Genomic DNA, 22415 nt, shown 5'->3' on the forward strand with positions numbered 1-22415 from the left:
ACACTTTAATGCTAGCATTCAAAAGCATGCAACCAACAGACTGATACTAGAGTTTTACTCCAAAATACAGGAACAAACAAACACATACATCATCCATTCACATTCAACCACAGGTTGTTTTAAAGGAAATCAAAAACACAAAAACACTATCGACATTTGCGTCATGGTTGTAACATCTACAAATATCACGTCATGCATAAGAAAAGAGTACAAACCAGACAGTGTTGATAACTTGTTGCCCAGGATACAAATACACATATCAAACAAGATGACTGCTAAGTTAATTTAAGCTGATACTAGATGTGCAAGATTTTTCTGGGAATAAATCTGCCTTTGGAAATTTGTTTTACAGGATCAACATCTGTAAATGTTTTTCTAAATTGGTGAATCAAAGTTGTTGTTGATAACTTAATACAGTGTTATGCTCAAAGAAAACTTTACTTGAAAAATATGCAATGCATGTCAAAATATAAGTCAAGACCAAATTAATATTTCTATGTTTCTCCTAACCTGTAGTATATTCAGTGAAACAAATTTTTTAAATCTCCTTTTGAGCTTATAGGAATAAAAAATTCATTTGGTTTTGAGCTATTGGAAGGTAACAAAAATCATTTGGTTCACATGTATCTTGAGAAGGAAACCAGATTTGATCTGCATTATCAGAAGATTTGACAAACCAAGTTAGGTGAAATTACAAATCTACTGTATTAATCAGTGCTTTTTAAAGTTCACTAGTAATGCCTGTGATCCTTAAAATCAAAAATACATTAACACACGTGAATGCAAGTGGATACTACTCTACACAAAACAGCTGAGTTCAACACCTTTGCTTCTCTTATAAAAATTGCCATAGATCTTACTGTACTGCATTCTGAACATATAAGTGTACAAAGTCATGTAGATTATTCAATCTTAGCAGAGTACAATAATAAGTTAAGCTTCATAATGAAACTGCTTCATGATCAGGAAATTTAAGCTACAAAGTCTTGCCACAATACTCAGTAACACAAATCAGCATGAAGGTTAAACAGTACATGTGAACATGAAACAAGCTGACAATTTGTAATGTTTTCATAGATTAAGAGGGCTCCAGAAATAACCCTTAAGTTAAACAGATATACCATGAAATCTTAGAGATGATTTTGAACAACTTCCTAGCCTAACAAGCCACACTAAATGTATACAAATTGCCAAACAATAATTGATTTCAGCTGTTCCATTACTGTACAGAGAACAAAGAAACAAACTCACCAAATACTACCATTTTAAAATTAGAAGACCAGGTCACTTTTTTCCCATGTATAGATATCAATTTCTATTTAAATTATGCAGTGATGGTAAGATTGGTCAAGATAAATGTTATGTTCTCGATTATTTAAGTCACAGTGGAAGCCATTGATTACAGTGTTCTAAAACTCATTTGCAACCCAAATTATCAAAGACAAAAAAACCTGATATTGACTCTCCATTAAAAGTTGTGACAGCTTAATGAAAACTTGTCATATATGAAATAAGACAGAACAGAACACTGTCACGTTTTGTTTCTGCAGTAGGGGTACATTAAGATTTAACTAGACAATGTTCATTTGTAGGCCTTGAAGAAATTTAGAAATCCTGATAACACATTTTCCTGCAACAAAGTTAAATGAACTGTGAAATAACTGCTATTCAGATAAATTTATCAATTAAGTAGATGCATTGTGAAACTCTTAGCTGTTGATACATGGGTTTTGTATAAATTAGCACTGTTTGTACTACAAAATTCCTGAATCACCAATCAATACAGCATAATGTTTGCTTGGTTACAGCTCACAAAAAAAATCTACACAAACTATTTGATGAGATAAAGCAAAAGTTTACTGCAATACTCATTGTGGATTGGACGACTTAATTTCAAAGATGCTACATAACCAAACTCAAACAAAAAATGACAACAAAAAATTAAAATTGTCCAGCACTATCAGGTTGAAGTGCCATGTACAAACTTTTTTTTTTAAATTTACTTCTTATATTTGATGTCTGATGATGTCAAAGGATAAATCTCTCTACAAATATATGAAGTAATTTCCTTCTGATGAAGACTGATAGAATTTTGGGTAGAGAAAATCAAAGAGCAATTACATACAATGTAATCTGCCAATGTTAATTAAAATATTTCTTCCAGTGATCCACCAAAATAACAACCTTAACGATTTTTTTTTAATTAGGAAATCCTGAACATGTACTGAATACAAATGAAATACACTAGTAATATCACAAATTAGCATACTTTTCCTGAGAATTGTAAAATAACTTCCTGCTAATCCTGTATATATGGAGAAGTAAAAAATGTTATAATCCTAAAAAATTTAACGAGATAATTTAAATTTATGAAATTAAAACAGGAGGGTAATAGATTTAATAAACTGTTTCATTTCTGTTTCTATAAATATGTTTTTTATGAGTGTTTAAAGTTTAAATGCTCTTTATTCACGATAAAGAGAATGTCAAATGCGGATTCTTCTTCGAAAACATTACAATAAAATTACCTTAAAAACTTGATTTTTTTAAAATAACTTTGAACGAATTAACATTGTAAAATTATTTCATTCGAATCCAAATCAATCAAGCTGAAACAACTTCATACACCAACTACAAACTGCTTTTCACAATAAAATTTACTTCAAAATAATTAAATATGCGGGGCGATATGTTATAATTACGATTTGGGTGACTGAAGTTTTTTTTTCATTCGTGCGCCAGCTGGCGGTCAAAATCATGTTAAATGAACTTCTAACAGCGCTCGAGAAAGCTCAATTAAGAAGGAAGTAAACAAAAATTACCTTCATCGAACGATGAATACTAATTACAGCCATGGAAGCTGGAAAATATCGATGAACGTAACTTTTGACTACATTTAATCCATGATGCGAGTGATCTATCACTGATCATTTGACTTTCAACTGAAGTTTTTAACCAATTCGAATCCGTGGAAACATCTCTTGATGGAAAAAACTATAAATGATTCATGTCATTAAATTGCATTTAGCGCGACAATTTCAAGACTCAATTTTTTAAGAACACCAAATTGATTTGGTGCTCTTAACAAAAGAGCGCTGCTACAGCGCTCTTCCTTGCCAACCAGCTGGTAGAAAAATCATGATCTTACCTTCGATTCGAGTCCTTTCTCTCGTCTTCGATTAGCGATAGAGTTGTTGTCCATGGAAAAGTAAAGCACTGGCTACGTCAAATATACCACCATCGTGTCCTGTCCTACGCACAAGGAGTAGAAGAAACAACTTCGTGATGACGCATTCTAGAGATCTAACTTTCGTGATGACGCATTCTAAAGATCTAACTTTCGATACTCTCCCCTATCTGTCTTCGCTTTGCGAAAATTCTAAACCCTGGATAAGAGCTTGAAATCAAAAGGGCGCAAATTGCAATTCACTCCGCCATTCACGCCAAATGACTTCTTTCCACGAGGATCACAAAAGCCTGAAAAGGTTGTTATTTCAGACACAATGCACTCAGCACAGCGTGAAACATGGCGTCCCTTTGTTGGAAAAACAAACGAATGGTGCTGAATTCGAAATAGACAATGGCGGGAAATTGTTGCTATGGTTTCGAACAAAGAATTTCCTGATGCGGAACAGTCTTCACAAAGCCATCAAGATATAAGCAGCTTTTTGCAATTTCCTTAAACAGCTTTGCATTAAAAATCTTTGCATATTTTGTATGAGGTGTAAATGTTTTCCATGTTATTAATAAAGATTAGACATTCCAAATGTTTTCGTCATTTAGTCAGCACGGGCGAACTGGTATAGGACAGAACTGGTTATTAGTTGAATCAATCAAATGCTAGGCCTTTCTAAAGATATACTGGATTCTTAGGTTTTGTTATTGTTGTTGTTTTTTTAATCGATCAAAAATAAGGCTGTCTCGAGGAAAAAACGCCGTAAAAGCTTTTCACGTTCCTTCTTTGCTGATATCTGATGTAAAATTTTGTTTCATAAGAAAATGAATTGTCGTGGACTCGTGGGTGCTTTCGAAAGAGAGAAAAAAAAATAGCATTAGCGTGGATTTGAAAAACCAGGTTATGGTAAATCATCGCATGTCTGTATTGACGCCTTAAATACTCAGCAGAACTGTAGGAAATAGACAGGAGTTACAACCGAAATACTTCAAAAGCATCTTGATCTGATACCCTAAACTGAGTGGCATGAATTGATGACACATCGAAGCTTGTAATGTCGCTTCCAAGCGTTTAAACGCCCTTTTACGTGATTATAAAGAATTTGGCCCAAAAGAGACAAGAAATAAATAAATAAAAAAACTTCAGACAGCAGATATCTCATACGAATGAGAACAGCGCCAAATCTTGGCACTGAGGCTGACATCATTAGATATTAAATGAGTGCGGCAATTGTAGTTTTTATAGCGTGTCATAGTTGTCACGTTATCATTGTGGTGTCAAACAACTGTAGACACAGAGACGCATGCGCTCTCGATAGTTTCAAAACTCGAGCGAGGGAAGGCCGATGTCAAACAAAATGGCCGTAAAAGCATTAATTTGATAAAAAAACTTTTTCACGAGGCTAAATTCTAAACTTTTCCCCGTACCGAAAAAAAAAAAAACACGAATTAAAATTCGGAGCCCAAGAGCACTTGAAATTTTCGTATAAATTTACATTTCTCATAATTCAGCTTTTCTCTGATTTGGTTTATATTTTTTGAAGTATGAAAAAGCAAATTAAAGTGGCCATCTTTTGTATGTGATTCAGGAAAAATAGAGGAAATCAAATCCCTAAACATTATACAACTTGTCATTATTTGTATCGGGGAGGGGGAGAAGGATTTTGTTTGTGTCACGATAAATATTTGCCCAATCCCCCGATTAGGCTCCCCCCCCCCCAAAATTGGTCTCCTGATCTCGTACCAGATCCTACCCTTTTGAATGTAACTTATTATGTCGGATCTAACAACCGCTTAGCTGTGAAAGTCTGGGTACGAGACTAATTATACTAATTAGACTTTATACTCTTTTGGCGGCGACTGGTCCCCTCTCCGTTCTCCCTGTTGACCAATTGATTCCCCCCCCCCCCTCCATCCTTCACCCCCCCCCGCCAGAACTTGCAGTTGTTCAGATTAGAAGTAACGAACCAAAAAACCAGGTTTTTTTCTACATCTGTAAGTATTTATTGAATACAGACTGAGCTAAATTGCTTACTTTTAAGAAGACATTTATTAAACATACAAAATAAAATGACTAATTGTATATATATGTCACTGCCATTAGGTGTTTGGTACGTAAATATACAAAAAAGTACATATGTGTTAAGTAACTTTGTTAGGAACCTTTGAAAAATGTATTTAATATTCTTGGAGTACGTAATACAGCTAGCTAACACTTCTACGATCTGGATAACACCGCTTAATGCCGATATAATATAGTGAGTATACAATGCGCATTTGACTAAATGAACACTGGGGGAGTTGGTCAAATTTTACAGTACAGTAAGGAGATGGATTGAGTTTCTATGAATTGGCGTATTTCTGGAAATTGCTGTTACCGAGATTTTTTTTTTTCACTTTTCCACTTTTTCTTTCATAAATTTCAAGTTTTAGTAAGAGTCACAAGAACCCCAGTATCTCTAAAATCAATAAATGTTTTTTTAAGCTGAATCAAGGCGAGTCATTGATAAAAAAATTTACAGAATACAGAAAAGCAAACGCAACTCTAAAATTCAGATCATTCACTAAATGTGAAGTACTACTTTGCCTCATAGAGGGCTGAATACATTCGTGTTGAAAAATTCTACTTTTGCTCATTAAAAGATTTTCTTTTTCCATCCGACGCAGGAAGGAATCATAAATATTTCAGGTAGTGTGTTTCAAGAAAGGAAGTTTCCGTTAAAATTAATCATAGTTGGTTTCATTTGACAGAGTACTTTTAAAAATTGTTCTTATTTCTATAATCTTATCCGTAATCAGAGCAATTGAAAAGAGTTTTTTGAACAGGGAAAATTAAATTCTAATTGAGTTCATTCTGCGATGTTTACAGTCTATCCTTGGCACATATTTCAAAAGGGCCGGGCATTAAGACCACGCCAACCTCGCCGCTCAGATCTGGAAGAGGTCTACCAGCTGGATTTTCGAATTTAAATTGATGCAGGAGCCTGGACGCCACTAAGAACATTTCGGTTTTCGCCTGTGATTCACCCAGGCAACCGCGTCTTCCGGCGCTAAATGGTAAGTAGCTGCGTACTCCAGCGGCGGAGAATTTTCGTTCTGAGCCAAGAAGCTTTCCGTCTTTGTCCAAGAACCTAGACGGGTCGAACACTTCGGGATTCTGCCATTCATTTTTGTCGTGGTGCATAGCCCATATGTTTGATATAAGCATTGTGTCTTTTGGTACATCGTAGCCACCCAGTGTCGTATCACACGTCGCCTTGTGAGGCAGTGACAGTGGAACTATAGCTCTGATGCGGAGAACCTCTGCAATGGTGGATTCCAAATATGGAAGATTCCCACGGTCGTTCAAACACGGCATGCGGCCACTGCCGATGACGTCATCTAACTCCGCATGCACGCGGGCTTGGATTTCTGGGTAGGTAACCAAGAAAGCGAGCAGCCATCGTAGTGTTGTAGCCGATGTCTCCAGACCGGCATTGAAGACATCGTTCATTGTCATAACGAGATGATCTTCAGTCAGCAATTGTGCGACTTTTCCGTCTTCTTCTTGCGCCTCGTGGTAGGCCTTCAGTAGAGCATCAGTCAAATCTTCGATTTCAAAGTTGTTGTTTGCGCTGTCCTCTTCAAACCTCTTTTTGTGTTCTTGATATTTTGCTCCGAGGATGTCATCTCTGATTTGGCGCGACTCGCGCAGGGTTTTCATATCTTGCAGAGGGAAAAATCTTAGCCACGGAAGCAGGTCTAAGATATTATAGCTACCAAATAGTCTGATAAAGTCATCATTGTACTGAATTATCCGCAGGAATTCTTCGTCTTCAATATCGTAGCTTTCGCCATAGACAACAGCACATATCACGTTGAGAATGGTCAGCTGAATTTCTTTTTTTGGATCAAATGGTTTCCCCTGTTGGGAAGTGATGCGTTTGGCCATGTGATCAACCTCACTGCTTATAAGACACTCGAGATGCTTCAAGCCACTTCCGTACATGCGCAGTGCTGAGTGAGCAATCTTTCGCAGAAGGATCATTGATTGCGTGAAGTCGGCGCAGATGATATTTCTGCCTCCTCGGGACAAATAGTCTCCAACAAAGGTCACGGGTCGCCCTGAAAATTCATCTCTCCTAGCGAGCAGCGCTTCACGGGCCAGATCTATTGAGTTGATAACGACACACCGCTGACCGCCGGGCAGGTAGAGCGTATAGATCTTACCATACTCCTCAGCTAGCTCAGTCATGGCCAAGTGACCTGGTTTTCCTGCTAAACGGGGCATGTTGCCAATCAGGGGATACGGCCTGGGGCCAGGAGCCAGCTTCTTGGATTTCTGCGCATGGGCGCGGTGGACAAAGAAAGCGATCGTTGTCACACAAACGAAAACAAATGCGATTTCTAGAATCATCTTTCAGATTTCTGCAACAGAAGATTACAAATCGATTATTGTCAATCACACTTGTTACTTCTTAAAAATTACTAGGTAGCTTTTAACCTGTCCAGAAAATATTTAACATAACTTATGATATCCGTTGGAAGCAAATTGATCAGAGTTATAGGCTTCTTCGGAAGATTTTAATTCATTAAACCGCTGGAAATTGGAAAGCTCAAAAAGGCGGGAATATTAAGAGCGAAAGAGAGTCGGTATTTGGCGGCCGTATTTCTATGCAACCCCAGTCCCTCGCGCTTCACTCTCTATTTCCCGCGCATTTTTGTTGTGAAACTAAAATTATCCTTCGTTGCTCCAATAAACTGTGTAATTGTATGCATTCAATACTCGTCGCGATAATCTGTTATGATCTAACGAGAGCTTAAAATGTTTACAGCTATTAAGGTCAGAGGTGTACCATTATGAGCTAAATATGAATTCCAAACTCGAATAATGTGAATTTTTTTCCGTATTGGCACGCGACCTCCGTAGAAGAGTGTTATTATCGAGTTATATTTAGTAACCTCGATTAGTTATCGAAACGGCGCCTCATCCAGTCGACCTTCGAGATACTGTTTCAGAAACTGTTTATCTTTCAACATGGAAGATATCTGCTAAATATATTGACAGTGAAAACACCGTATTTGATATAACATGAATTCCTAACCTTTTTGGAGTTTATTTATAAGCCAATGCAATTCGCGGTTAGATTACATTTTAAGGCCACTTAACCGATTATAGAACGTCAAGAAAAATTGCAACTGTCTGGAGGATGCACTAAGTATTTCTCGAGTACCACGACATTTTAATTGCCTCGTTACAATGATCTTTGGAAAATGGCAAAACAAACAAAACATCCTGGCCTTTACAAACTGGGTCATCATGAAAATCATGTCGAAACAATTGTATCCATATTCCAGAAACAATACCAACGGACGATTTTGACGGCACACAATCCACTTAAGTTGCTATTGTTTCTTTTCTTGTCTTTCTTGGTCTTCGGACCCACTTCATTCGATTTTTATCTTTTAAGAGATCATTTTAAGGGGCTATTTATAAAGGTAAAAGCGCGTTCAAAACAAAAACACGCTGAAGAGTTCGCCGGTCATTCTGTCACGCACTGATCACGTTCTACCTGCACCACGTGGCCTTTTACCAGCCAATGGCAGACAGTATGGTGTCTATGGACGTATGGCACGATAACGGAGGAATCCGTTCGCTGATTTTTATTTCTGACCCCTGATCTGTATCGATAATAAAATCACGTGCATAGCCACGCGCTCTCGGATCAAACTACAGAGTTCACATCATCACGCCGGTATTACGTAACGTATTTCAGCTGTTACTTAACGGTACTAATCGGATTTAGTTTGACCAGACCTAAAATTGTTCGTTTCGGTAAATCACGTTTTCCACAGCGTTGTGCTAAACTACACAAACAATTTCATTGGTGATTAGACGATCGACATCGATGGATTATGTTCAGTAGGTTCAAGATGCTTGATGAAAAAGGAAAAAAAAAATTATGAAATTTAGTTTGTTTTCAAGTACAGTTTCACTCTATCACTTTGAGCCAAACACATCAATTCAAATTAAAAAAAAAAAAAGGAAAATAATATTGGAGGAGAATTAAGGCGAATCAACAACTAAAATTAAGCCAGGACACTAAATAAACTCTGCGCAGACTGCGCAGAGTTTAAGATGCCTTTGCTTTCATCTGGCAGTATGATGATAAGATTTGTACGATATAGTTTGAATCTTTCTATTTCGGAAAAGATTTCGCCGCCAAAACCTGTGTTAGAATATCGACGGAGCAACATACAGCAAGATCTTAGAGATATTACAAAGCTGAAGTTTCAAGCTATATTACGAGCGCTAAAAATTTTTTTTAAACTTTAACGATTTTCCGAGAATCGCATGTCATTTTAAAACTCTTATTAAATGCAATTTTCTAGTTACTCTTTCTTTTACGTCAAATTGTGTACAATAGCTGTACTTCCCTGTTTGAGAAAGCTAAGAACGAAGCGAAGATATTGAATCTACGCAATTAACTATATTTTAAACATAACACGCTTGGGAAAAGCGCAAAATTAAAGAAATGAACGCAAAATTGAACAAAATGAACGCAATGCTGTCTATATTCCTTAATCTACTATTCGCAATTTGGAAGCTAGGTTTTTTAAGTATGTAAATAGGGAAATGTAATCATTACATTGTGTAAACACATTGATCGAGAATTTTCGAACGGTTCTTAGCCCTGGGAGCCGACAAAATACACGGAACGTTAAGGACATGCACATGGAATTTGTAACGAATGGCTCAGATTTTTTAAAAAATAATTACAGTATTTGAAAATAAAATGCTAAGTTTAGTTCAATTGATCCGCTACCCAAGGTAAGAGGGGCGTTTACAAAGCGAAACTGAACTATATAGGTACTACAACAACAAAAAAAACCCGCCGAAGTAAAGTTATGTTTGATTGCTCTTTTCACACGTTGGAAGTTACTTCTAATCCTTTCAAAAAGAATCAAAATTATTTTAGATAAAAGATGTAAATCCGCAAAATTCTTTGGCATACGAAGTTAAGTTTGATTAGGCGATAACTAAATTACCTGAACTCAGCCGGGTTAGGTCACAGAATTCGTCAGGACTTTTTATACGGTCACGCTAAAAGTTTGCGATAAGGTTGTCCAGTAAAGGATGATGTTTGCATAAAATTTTAGCGAGCATACCTTAGTTGTTTATAGAAATCGTTGTGGCTTTTCTTCTCGTTTGCTGGATGGAATCGTTACTCACTGTTCGTTCTCGTAGTGAGTGTCTGACCACAGAACAGACAAGAAAGTATCCCCTTATATAGACGCTGTCTACGTGACAACGTATACGTTCCTAGAATGTTTACACGCGTATAATTATGGCTGTCTCGGCTGAGGATAAAATTAGAAACTCCGATCTCCGCGTAGCGTGAAATCTCATTTTATCAAAAGAATGGCGACGTTTGATTAATTATGTCATTTAAATTTTAAACGCCCACCTGCAGGCGGATTCGAGAGTCTCTGGCAAAATCACGCTGCTGTAGCAATGCTGTAACAAAATGCGTTTCAACTCGCAAAGTAAGCAGATTGCAAAATGAAAGCATTTTTGAAAGCTCCACGTGTTGAAATCACTTGAAATCTAATCATAACATACACGGTGGTGTTTGGCAACGAGTCACGTTTTTTGTTCCACTTGAAAAATCAACGAAGGTACATCAGCATATTCTCTAGACAGCCCTGATTTATTTTAGTTTTTGTCTAAATATGTTTGTTTGATACCATGGCAATAAGTCAAGCTCTCGAAAAGCTAATATTTGCTCATATTCCCTGTATTACGTGTTAACTTGGAGAGGAGGTTTCAAAGCCGTTGCATTAAGTTGCAAAGTGAATATTTCGATGCACGAAAGCGTTCTTGCGCACGAGACATCTTGTCATAGGTGGCTGGGCTGGTTGCGGTTTATAGGAGACGTTTAATTTGTTTTGAAGTTTAGAATACACACCCATCAATCACTGTTCTTCTTGGATATCTGTGAACACATATTTAGTGTCTAGAATAGAAGCGAGACTGGCAAAACGCATGAGCGCAACATCCCGGGACCAAGATAGATAACCCTGCGCGATCCGTAAGGAGAGCGAAGGTCAAGTCACGCGAAGCTTGTTGTTTTCCTTCTTTTCCGCAATCCACGTGTTGGGAGGTCGGGATCACGTTTGATTCTCCCATTGCTCTACATGCATGACTGTGTAGTAGAACGTAAACAAATTACAAGCGTTGCTCAGCTCACGTAGATCAAAGAAAAGCTGTTTGCTGAGCGTTGACAAAGAAACCTCGCGTGTCTTTGTCCTAAAGGGGCATCTGTAAGCCATGCTGAGACTTTAAGCACAGCTGTCTTTATTACTGAGGCATTGGAATTTCGCTTGAAAATAGTACATTTCTTTCTTTTATATGTTATCTTTCAGTGTGAAATAACACAATACATACCGCCTTTCCACAAGCTACATACTTTTAGACCACGATAAGTTTTAAATATTTGCATACATAGCTTTCACACGTTCACATAACGTTCTTCATAATACGGTAAGCAAAATGTAAGAAAAAGCGATTAAATTATACTTAGCGCAAGTCGAACAAAACCTTATGACCTTTGTTGCGCATAGAACTATCCACTAACCAAATGCTGGCGTTAAAAATAGCGTGGATTTCTATCCATTAGACATGCAATCTCAAGGTGATTACAATGGAGAGACTACTTGACTGGAATATCTTTGATGGACTGATATTGTTACTAGTTAATCAGTCTGGGTAGAACCAAAGCACGTACAGTTTATTCGAGTCATTATCTGTCCAGGGTAAGCCAAAATTATGAGGTAAAGCCCATGTCCGTAACAAGGAAAACACGTCCCACAAAGCGGTTACATGAGGACGCCTAACTTTTCCTTGTTTTACGGGCATCCAAGTCTACGCACTGAATCTTAAATTACCAGCAGAGTGGTTTTCATGGAAACTTAGCCGATCCTAGAAATAACAAACTTCATGAGCTCTTAAAGTAGAGTGTTATACAATGTCTTCGTTCTAAAGTGTTTTCAATTTAAGAGCAAAACTACTTAGTTATGCCAGTGGAATACAACCACCTTTTCCAAGTTTAGATATTGTGCGCTTAAAATGACGGCAAAGTCAGGTGTTAGGTGAAAATTCCCGGAAAAATGGTATTTGAGAAAGGGGAGAGGGTTTTTTTGTTTATGCTTAGTACCTACTTTAGTTTGTCAAGTCGTAACAAACAGTTTTGATGAGTTCAAAGTTGAACGCGTGCTAAAATGTCCGAATTGCGCCAAAACATACAAACGTTGGCAACAGTGTTTTCTCTCTCGTCCGTTGTTTTCTCTTAATTAATCAACTTTTAAACCATAATAAAACCCAGTTTATAGCGTAACAAGGACTTTGAGAGAGCCATTGAAATACAGCCAAACTTGAGGTTTTTCGCTTGACATTTATAACAAGTGAAAGGCGTCAAGAGTAACCATTACGTGGCGAAACCCTGACAAGGAAGTGATAGAAGAGACAAAAAGCTACGCGAAGAAGGATTAATTCTCTTGACGTAGAGGAGTTATTTTTAGATGGGAAAGAGTTAAAAACGTGAGAAGGAATCATGGATCTGAACCTATTTACCCTCAGTGGAGCACTATCACGTTTTAGTCACTTTACATGTACGTGTTTCAACAAAGTAAAAAACTAAATGACCTTGTTTCCAACCTGGCAAAAGCAAAATACAAATTGGATCATTTGAAATAGTACTTAAGACAAACTAACACAACAGGTCCAAAACTGAGAAAGGGTCAGAAAAACAACGAGATCGTTTTTCACTGTATAAATTTTTGTTTGTCAAGATTATTTTCGTGAAAATTTTTGACATATTTCGCGTTCGTTTCTAACCCAAGGTTAAGATTTTTCGGCTCAGCTGGGGTGATTTTAGAGTACTAATAAACACGTCACGTTTAAAAATCAAACAATTCGTAAAAAAGTCACGAAGTTGCTGAACTAACCTAGTTTTATCCCTAGGGAATGATAACTCAAATGAATTTTTCTGTGGTAACTTTCATAAACGCAAACCTTAGAGAAGAAATTAATATTTCCACAGTTCGTGTCCTCTTTATCAACGATCAGTTGTCATGTACCTAACCTGATCATTTAGATAATTAACTAAACTCATTTGTTACTGAAGCATCAAAAGGTCTCTTTCGTTTATTCTCTTTCAAAAATTTTTACAAAAAAACCAAACATTTGGGCCTGAAACAATATTACTGAAATTAGGTCTATCAGAAAGTTTTGACCTTTCCATGTTACGTGCGTGCTTCACACAGGTACGTAATGCATGCAAATGTATATTTGGAAATTTTAGACAGTCTGTGAAGCACGGTTCTTCACTAAAAGAAAGCACTCTTAAAAACTACCCCCGGAAAATGAAATGAAAAAGTCTTGATACGTGGCAATTTATGATTTTTTAAAATGATTGCCCAGTTTAATATTGAAATCGACAAAAGCGAACTTAGTTGTCTGAAGAATTTCTGTCTATCTTAGAAATAGATGATAATTTGAGTTATTTATCATATCGTTTCCCTTTTATCTTATTTTCATGCACGAATTTTAGAGGTTTTTCATTTTATGTCCAGATTTTTAAGCTTAGAGACTGTTTACTTGAGAAATAAGTGAAAAGCAAATATTATTTAGCTTAGGGTTAATGTCTGAGCATGGGTTATGTAATCTAATTCCTAGAATCTTAGAGAATTTGATACTGCCTCCAAATACTGTTAGAAGTCTTTTTCCAGAGCATTTCATTGTAGACCCTAACGACTATTGGCGATAAATACGTTCGCTTTTACCAACCTAAAAGCATCAAAGGCTAGTTTATGATGCGTTACAGGCCCGATTTTTAAAAAAAACTGATGAAAAATGCATTGATCGCATTGTCAGTGTTAACAAATGTTACCTTTGACACTGGATTGCCGCAAAAGACGCACCGCCAAGAATGTATGTAAGAATGTGTGAAAGCATAATCAGTCAATCGTTAAGCATGCAAGAAATAAGCTCTTTTCTCAGGAGAGAGCAGAAGATATATTTCGAATAATAACCACATTTAGGATTCGGGCCAAATTTTACTTCCTAGTCTAACACTATTAGTGTAAGGCGCTGATCATAACTGACTGACTCCCAGTGATTCCCATAATATATCATATTCCTCACTGAGACCAAAAAAGTAAAACTCTGAAACAAAAATCAAACGCTAGACACTTGTCTTTGATTACTATTGGCATAAAAATCTCACGATATTTTCGCCTCTTTGGAAAACTTTAAACTTACCAAACTCATATAACTATATTTCAAGGCTCTTAAAACCCTTGATTTTTTTCTCAGTGAATAAGTGCTGGGGCATTAAATCGTTATATTCGCCTCCGAAATGAAGTTCTGTCCTTACGGGTGCACCTCGGAAAAACCTTTTAGCGAGTTCTGGGCATGACTCGACAAAACGTGTTTTCCTCTCTTTAATTTAAATTTATTTATATTTAGCCTTTCGTCATATACATGATATTGATCTGTGACATTTTAAATTTTTTGGGGCGTGCGCAAAGTCCAAGAAGAACAATTTTTACTATCGTCAGTCTGGTCACGTAATTCGTTTGGCTATAACACCGTGAACAAATTTTGAAAAATCAATTGCTTCAACTTTTTGAAAATTATATTTGCAATTCGCCTGAAATCTTCTCCAACCAAATTCCTTGTAAGCAAATTCTTGCTTCTTTCCTTTCCTCTTATTCCATTCTCAGAAGTTAAAAACAATTTACCTGGCAGCGATTCAAAGTAAACTCTTCAGTGCCCTGACATGGTATATCAAATTTGGTATATTCAGATATTTTGCTGCTCCGAACGCCATTAGGCGGAAAAGTGTCTAAATCAAACCGCAAATAAATATCTACAAGCACGAAAATTAGATATATTAAAGAAGAGACGCCCATGTCAACGCAAATTATAACGTTTGTACGCCAAAGATAGTGGCAGAGTTTTTAGGAAGCACAATAATAGATTGTTAATACGTTATTTGCGGTCAGGCGTGCGTCAATGACATCAGCAGTCAGTAAGCATGGGTAACCATGTTTTACGCAGGTGGGCCTTAAGTATTCAATAATACCCAAATGATATGGATTCAAATCAGAGCGGCGTTCTGCAAAGCATCGCACTGATGTTATTATAAACCATCTAACAAAGCTCGCTTGCACGTGTGAATGGGGCAGACCGAAGAAGGCAGTCAAAATGTATCTCCAATTAATGGTGGTTTGTTTTGTATATTTTAAACATCTAGTCTAAGTTTTTGAGGTTTGTTACTTGCAGTCTCCGATAGTCGTATAAATTCGTTTTTCCGTCTCTTTCGAGTTGAATTGAAAGTATTTAGTCCAACTTTTGCATTGTACAAGAACTCACTCGGTATACCGTGAAGTAGCTAGCATTGTGTCACCAGAATTTTTGGTCAGTAGTTTCCCGCCACGAATGTTCTGCTCAGCTGGCAACCCATGGCGAAATTAGCGAGAAGTATTTTAGGAGCAATTTTTAGCTGAATGTAGAAAGAAATCCGAGATAGCTTCGTTTAGCTTTACTTCGTGTCACCATCGGTCCAAAAAAATCGAGTCTATTTCTCAACCAATCAGGTGCAAAACTAAAGCCAATGGCGACTTAGTCACCCGCGTGTTCCCGCGCTTCAGGAAATTCTCTTGTTTTACGTTCTTCTTTAATTTCACAATGGCTTCTTGAAATATTTCCTTTATAAGGATTGACTATTGGGATTTGTTTATCTTTTGGTTAAGATTTTACCACGGTCAATTATTATAAAGCTTTTTAATTAAACCATGGGTTTCCCACTGCTAGCTAGTGAAAGCTCTGTAATTAAACCATGGGTTTCCCACAGCTTCAACATGAGAAAAAAGACTATAAAATCATAGTTTGATGAAATACGAAAAATCCAAACTGGTGAAACTGAATCATGAAGAAACGAGGATGCTCAAAGGTATAAGATATTGACACAGATGATGAATCACAAAACTTTCAAATTGGTGCCTAAATTTACGTCAAGATGCACGAAATTTCGACCCAATTTCTTGTGGACAGAAATGAGCTTAGGACGCAGTCAAGTGTATACAGCCACGCGGTAAATCGCGAACTCATACACGGTGGTTTTCCTTTAATAATCTTTCACTTCAATTCACTGCGAGTCTACGAGTTTTTTCGCCGACATCGAAAAATCCGTGTATTTTGTTTCTGAAGCTTAAGAAATTAATTCCTGGTAGAATGAGTTTTTCAGGAATCCTTCAACACTAGGAGTTTCCCTAGTATAATTGTAGAAAAGCCGCTTAGTTTTTCTTCGCACTTCCGTGCGAATTTTGCAACGAAATCTTCGCGCAAGAACGATTCGAACTGCTTCTCGCCAGCTAATTATTATAAAGAGCTTAAATATTTTAAGTTCTTCACTTTTTGGTTCATCATTGCCTTTTATGGTTCTCTTTTTTTCATTTATAGCTGAACCAATGTTTGTAACCTCCTTAAGTTTACTGTAACTTTGCACAGCACGGAACAGTTCGATTGAAAATTAAAGATCGTGTCTCACAAAGCTTATTTAAGCTGATTACCATAAGATGAATGCACCTACAGCTAGAAAGCTTTGCTGCATTATCGTGGCTTAGGCTAAATTCCTCTTAAACAGATGCCTTAACCCCTTTGACGCATACTGTTAGCAAAGATCGCTAGGCAAAAATTAATTAATCACTAAGATTGATTCATGCTTACCTGAACTGAGTGCGCTTGATACGAAAACGTTGCAACTCTGACTGTTTTGATCAGAGATGCTCATATTTATACACTCATAATAGAGATACTTATCAAAAGGCCCACTTAAAATGTAACGTTTTTAGTTCATTAGATAACGTCAGGCTTCCCAAAGGACAATGAGAAGCTATGAGGCGATTTACGTTCGATGAGGTTTTACCGCGATTGTTCGCAAACCTCACAATACATTTGCGGACAGGACCACCGCTATGAAGTAATTAAATGAATTGTGTTTGAATCATTATTGCATGACTACATAGCTGAGCTTGGCTTGTAATCAAAAAGTGACGCAAGAGCTTTTAATTCGCCGATCACTCAGCTTCACTTGAAAACTGTGCGCCAGCTTGGCTCAATTGAAAGTTCCGGCAATAAATCAAACCGCTCCAAAACAGTTACAAATGATTGTGTTTAGACACGCGACTTGCGGCTTTTCACCATTTTAAGCGAGCGAACATGAAATTAGACACAAATGGAAATTGGGCATAATTTGCGGTTTTCTTTTCTTCCATCGTATGGAGAGGGAAGTTCTTGGCGGGTGCACCTCAACTCTAAAACTTAAATCGGAACTCACGAACACGACATATTTTTGAGCAAAAGAGATCATAAATCAAGACAGAATCTTCTTTCCCGTTTCCGTCAGAGAGATGATAACGTGAGAATTCCAATTTCAAGCCCCTCTTTCTGTTATTATTTTGATGTAGAACAAAGCAGTATGTATGGAAGACAAATTAAAGTCACAAAAGTTTAGATGTATTTTTCTTTTCGAGGCTTGGCTTTTAAGACTTGGAAAGGGACAATTGCAACCCTTCAAAAACCAAGATTGCTTGAGGTAGAGACGAATTTTAATCTGGACAAAGTTAAAAGTTAGTACAGAATTTTTTTAAGATAAATGACTTAATCTCAGTGTATTGTAACAATTTTAAGATGTGTGTTAGCTGCACTTATTCAATGAAGATGATTAATAGAAGAGAAAGGAAGAAGGTAAAAGCTAGAATTTTAGTTTATTTGAGATAGAGGAATCAAAGACGAGTAACACTACTAAAATTTGAGTAGCCCAAAATTTGGACTTTGTCACATTCTGTACGCACCACTGAACGCGCTCATGCTGTTGTAGATAACACTAGAAAATTGCCTTGCGGTTTTTAATTTGTTTACCGCGTTCACATTGGCAACATTTATTTTCGTTGAAAACTAAAGACTACATCTGAAGATACATATGTAGAAATTTAAACTTGTGCAGCTGGGGAATTTAAAACACACTTGATGCAAGGTGAAAACTCTTTCACTGAAAACTGACTGGGTAGACATTTAACGAGTAGCCAGAATTTAATTGCATGTATGACGAAGCATTATTTGTAAACGAGGCGGAAATAGCGGCAGGGGAGAATCAAACTCGATACAGATGTACGCAGAAGAACTCTGGATAAATTGAAGTGCGAAAGCTACTTACCGGAGGATAAGGAAGGGGAAGTGTTTTTTTTCCGGTTTTCTTTGAGGTCTGGTGTCTTGTAATCTGTTCTCATAAGGAAATAATAACTTGAACATCTCAACTAAAAAGTCTAGCCTTTCTTTGTCCCACTGCTAAATGTTCTTATGGATGAGAGGAAATTGCGGTTTGGGTTTACGTTGTCAAATATTGTATTAAGACAAAGCCTCGATGAGAGAGAGAGCCATCTTTTCAAACACAATGAAGCTGTGTTCTTTCAAACCTCAACATGAAATACCATCAGATTTGCCTGCAAGACGCATGGCAGTTATTCTGTAAGACACTTGATTTATCGAGCCACGAAAACATTTTTAGCGCCTCGATTATAAGATTATACTGTTTTTTTTAAGCTCCGTAGTGCACGTGGAGAGGCAAAGATGAATCGGATATTATACGGGGTGATAAATGACCCCGAAGAAAATTCTTGCACGTTTGGGTGGTCTGATAAGTGTGAGTTTGTTTAAGGTATTTTCCTTATCCTTTTACCCTTAGGACCGATTTATCTTTAAAACCCTATTTATCTTGTCGCCGGTGTCATGTTTTTATAGCGGGAAACTTCCACGTGCAAAGGATTGAATTTGCTCTCGCAAGGTCATACGACTATTTATTTACCCGGCATGTCAAAGATCGCTTTGGCACGTAAAATCGTTTCAAAGAGTGAAAACTGACTTCAAAAAACTACTTCTAATCCTCAGAGTGTTTTGGTAACCTGTTGCTAAGGCGTGGGTTGATTTTCAGAGAAGTATGATTCACGTCAATAAAAGCAAAAAGCGTAGGCCAATTTCATGGCCAATTTTTATGCCGAAAACAGAAGAACTCTTGTTCATAGTGGTATTTAGAGAGTTCGTGGAAATATTTCAAAACCGCACTCCAGTTATTTGAATTGGATCACTTTCAATCGGAAAACTAATATGCAGAGGTATTTTTGGAAAAGTGTTGCCACTTTCTTTGCAATTTTGTACGTGACCCCTTAGGAAGTTGGTATCTCCAGCATGTAAACCGCATTTCTGTTATGTCTGGGTTTTTGCGGGACACTTAAATACTAACAGCTGGAGCGTGTAATTGTCTGCTAGACTCAAACGGACACGCTCCGCGTCTTTCATCAAAAGTGATCCGAACTAAGTGTTAAAATGGTTGCGTGTGTTTTGAAAATGGTTTAATCTCGCGGGTTACAAATCTGGCGCCCATTTTGAGCTGAGCCGTGAATATTTATTTTGGCATACTTCTTGGAATGATTTTGGCTTGCTGCTGTTCATACTTAGAACGTTTGTCGCGTAATTGTGACATGCGAACTCAAGAAATAAGAAGAAAAAAAAAAGGGTTAGCGATAACAAAAATAAACTCTCGCCAAGCCGCTAAGATCACGCTACTTCACGTGAGCTAATTAACGCATGAGTTCCTCAGTGCTTCGTTCTCACGGAAGTTGAGAATATTGCGAAAGATTTTGCAGGTGTTTTGCCAATTTCATGAAAGCTGTCTTTGTTATATGAACAAATCGGCGCGATCTAACACTTGACTGTAAATCTCGAAGTATTTTTATCACCGGCACGTGTGTTATGGATGATAGACCTTCAAGGTGAAAGCGCTTTTGTGTTCCTTCGTATCATCTCACATTGTTGCTTTTGAGAATGATCAGAATGCAAATTAAATCAGGTTTTTTTTTTGCACACCGCAAACACAAAAACGAGTTCATGTAACAGCCACAAATGGGCCTCCTAGTGATATCAAACATCGAAGAATTGCAACTGTACGTTGAAATTTCGCGGCAATTTACCACAATTTAAGGCAAAACATGAATTAGGGGTTTCCGCGCTTTTCTTTAACTTTCTAGGAAAAGAGGTCTCCCTAATTAGAACAGATTAAATCGAATCGACCCTCAAACCATCCAACTCCAGAATTTTTTTTAGTTCGAATAAGATTTGTTGTAGACCATGTTATGTTTGAGTTTGTGTAAGAAACAAACTTTACGAATAGAGCCTCAGTTTGGTTAATTTGCCAGAAACAGAGTCCGAGTTGCACCCGGAGGTTGGGTCCTAGCAGTACACCCCACTTGAATCCCCCTTTCCCAGGGAGGTTTTAAAACCTTAGATGAATACGTTCAACTTAGTCATAGCTTTCGCTAAGCACCTCTGAAAATTTAACTTCAACATGCGACCGACATCGGTCTTAGGCGACCGACAAAAAGAATTGATAACATCCTTATCGTGTTGAAACACTATTGAGCGAAAACCTTCAATTTTTATTTAGCGAAATATGCAAGCATCTTTGCTCATGGATTTCGCGCGAAAAGAAGTCATTGTAAAAATGCAAAACAGAGGAGCGAAGTTACGGTTTGAGTTAGGGATTCGTTTTTCTTCTATCGGTCTTCTTTGTTTACTGATCGGTTTATTTTAAATTCTTCAAATTGAAGAAACGTTATAAGAAACAAAACGCTGTGGTCTAAGATCGATTCTCCTAAACTGTTCACACACGCGCACTTTTATAAGTCAATTAGTTGCTTCGTGACAATTTAAACTTGCACGAATTAATAGTTTCCGGCCAAGTTTTGTAAGTTCTTAAAACTAGTGTGCGCCAAGCGGTTTTACATATGACAGAAGAAAGTCTCAAATACTTAATTCAGGAAATAAACTTCGCGCGAAATCTGGTGAAAAAAAAAAGCAAATATCTTGTTTGGGTGGCTTGCTCCAAGCAAGCTGGAAATTGTCTATCAAACGATTGCTATATTTGAATATAGAGGTAAGTTTCTAAAGTACCTGTGATATATGCTGTATCATGATTAGTGGGGGGTATGAGTAGACAATTTGGTGTTATCACCTGAGTTGATGATACAAATTGGTCTCCGGAAAACAGTCTCTATAGCGAACGTTCGAGCGTTAGCCCCTCTTCAGAAAGAATTACCTCGGCGATTCTAATTTACTACTTGAGTAACTTTGAGCATGTTTTCATTACTGATTCCTCTTCGCTGTCAATCTATCTTCAATTCTATGAACTTCTTACCTCACTACCGCAATCTCAAATCGAGAGACTTCAAAGCCAACCAAGCTTTCGCCAACTTGACTAATCAAGGTCGTGAGTCAACTAAACGCGGCAACTTATGTGCCGGCTTTTATAGAGAAAATATAGCTATTTATAGACTTGTTTTTGAGCCGAATCGCACAGCCAAGTGCTTTATTGCCACCATTTTTTTAGACACTAGTTTTAAAGATACATGTCAGATAAAATGGGACGGGGAAAATAGTAAATAGCTAAGCTTCTTTCGATAAGTATAATTCTTTTCTCGATCTCCTGCGCGACATTTCAAATCACAAATTTAAAAACCTCTTGATCAAAAATCACTGAAGTACAGCGAATCCAATTTCCATAGTTTACTTCTCATACAAGTGCCACAAAAGCTGTTCCTAAAAATAATTCCAATAACACCCACCATCATGGAAAAAACAAAGAGTAAATAAGGCTATAAAGGATTAAAAGTTATAAAAAGATCGCGTAAAATTTGATTATTGCTATTAATCAGCGCTTAATTTAGCGAGAATGGTGAAGAGGGGTGCGTGTGCTCTAAGAGGGTTAAACCCGTTTTATCTGTTGTGTTTCCTTAAATAGACTGAATTTAATTAAATATTGGAATGATTCAATTGTTCACGCTTCCAGTTCTGACCAAGTTCAAAATTCTTGAAGGTCACCTTTCACGTTGAAAACTTCTCGAATGAAGTTTGTGATAGACTAATTTCCGGCAAATATAACGTGCATTTAAAACAATTATTGCTGAGGGAAATTGGCGCTTAAGAGAGTAATATCGAATTTTGCTTTTGAATAACTTGCGAGAAATATATAGCAAGCTGATACATGAAAGAGTTTCAAATGAGTGTTTCCAAACAAGGTTAGCATTTATATTTCTTTAAGAGAAACATGCATCAACACAATCGCACTGATACCCCGTTTATC

General features: G+C 37.1%; 2 protein-coding genes across 10 annotated transcripts in view; both read right to left on the reverse strand.

The window, feature by feature from the left end:
* The window catches only part of LOC113680499 (uncharacterized), a 35172-nt gene extending 31608 nt beyond the window's left edge, over positions 1-3564 (reverse strand). For 2 of the 5 annotated variants that reach the window (XM_027197529.2, XM_089180015.1), the window contains exon 1: positions 3149-3564. In XM_027197529.2, coding sequence (XP_027053330.2) covers positions 3149-3202 — 54 coding nt within the window. In that variant the 5' untranslated portion in view covers positions 3203-3564. The remainder of the gene's footprint in view (positions 1-3148) is intronic. The other 3 variants (XM_089180016.1, XM_089180014.1, XM_089180013.1) reach the window with 2 other exon arrangements.
* Positions 3565-5154: 1590 nt separating this feature from the next.
* On the reverse strand, positions 5155-21584 carry LOC113680560 (steroid 17-alpha-hydroxylase/17,20 lyase). 5 transcript variants are annotated; one of them, XM_027197599.2, is made up of 2 exons: positions 21471-21584; positions 5155-7581 (listed from the first exon to the last, which is right to left on the reverse strand). In XM_027197599.2, exon 2 carries the CDS (start codon positions 7568-7570, stop codon positions 6038-6040), a length of 1533 nt encoding a protein of 510 aa, XP_027053400.2. In that variant the 5' UTR covers positions 7571-7581; positions 21471-21584; the 3' UTR covers positions 5155-6037. The 5 variants fall into 5 exon arrangements, with proteins under 5 accessions (XP_027053400.2, XP_027053402.2, XP_089036145.1 ...); XM_027197601.2 differs by lacking the exon at positions 21471-21584 and adding an exon at positions 16949-17195; XM_089180019.1 differs by lacking the exon at positions 21471-21584 and adding an exon at positions 10623-10844.
* Positions 21585-22415: the final 831 nt, after the last annotated feature.

The sequence above is a fragment of the Pocillopora damicornis genome, chromosome 8, assembly GCF_964200805.1.
Source record: "Pocillopora damicornis chromosome 8, jaPocDami1.2, whole genome shotgun sequence".
Taxonomy (NCBI): domain Eukaryota; kingdom Metazoa; phylum Cnidaria; class Anthozoa; order Scleractinia; family Pocilloporidae; genus Pocillopora; species Pocillopora damicornis.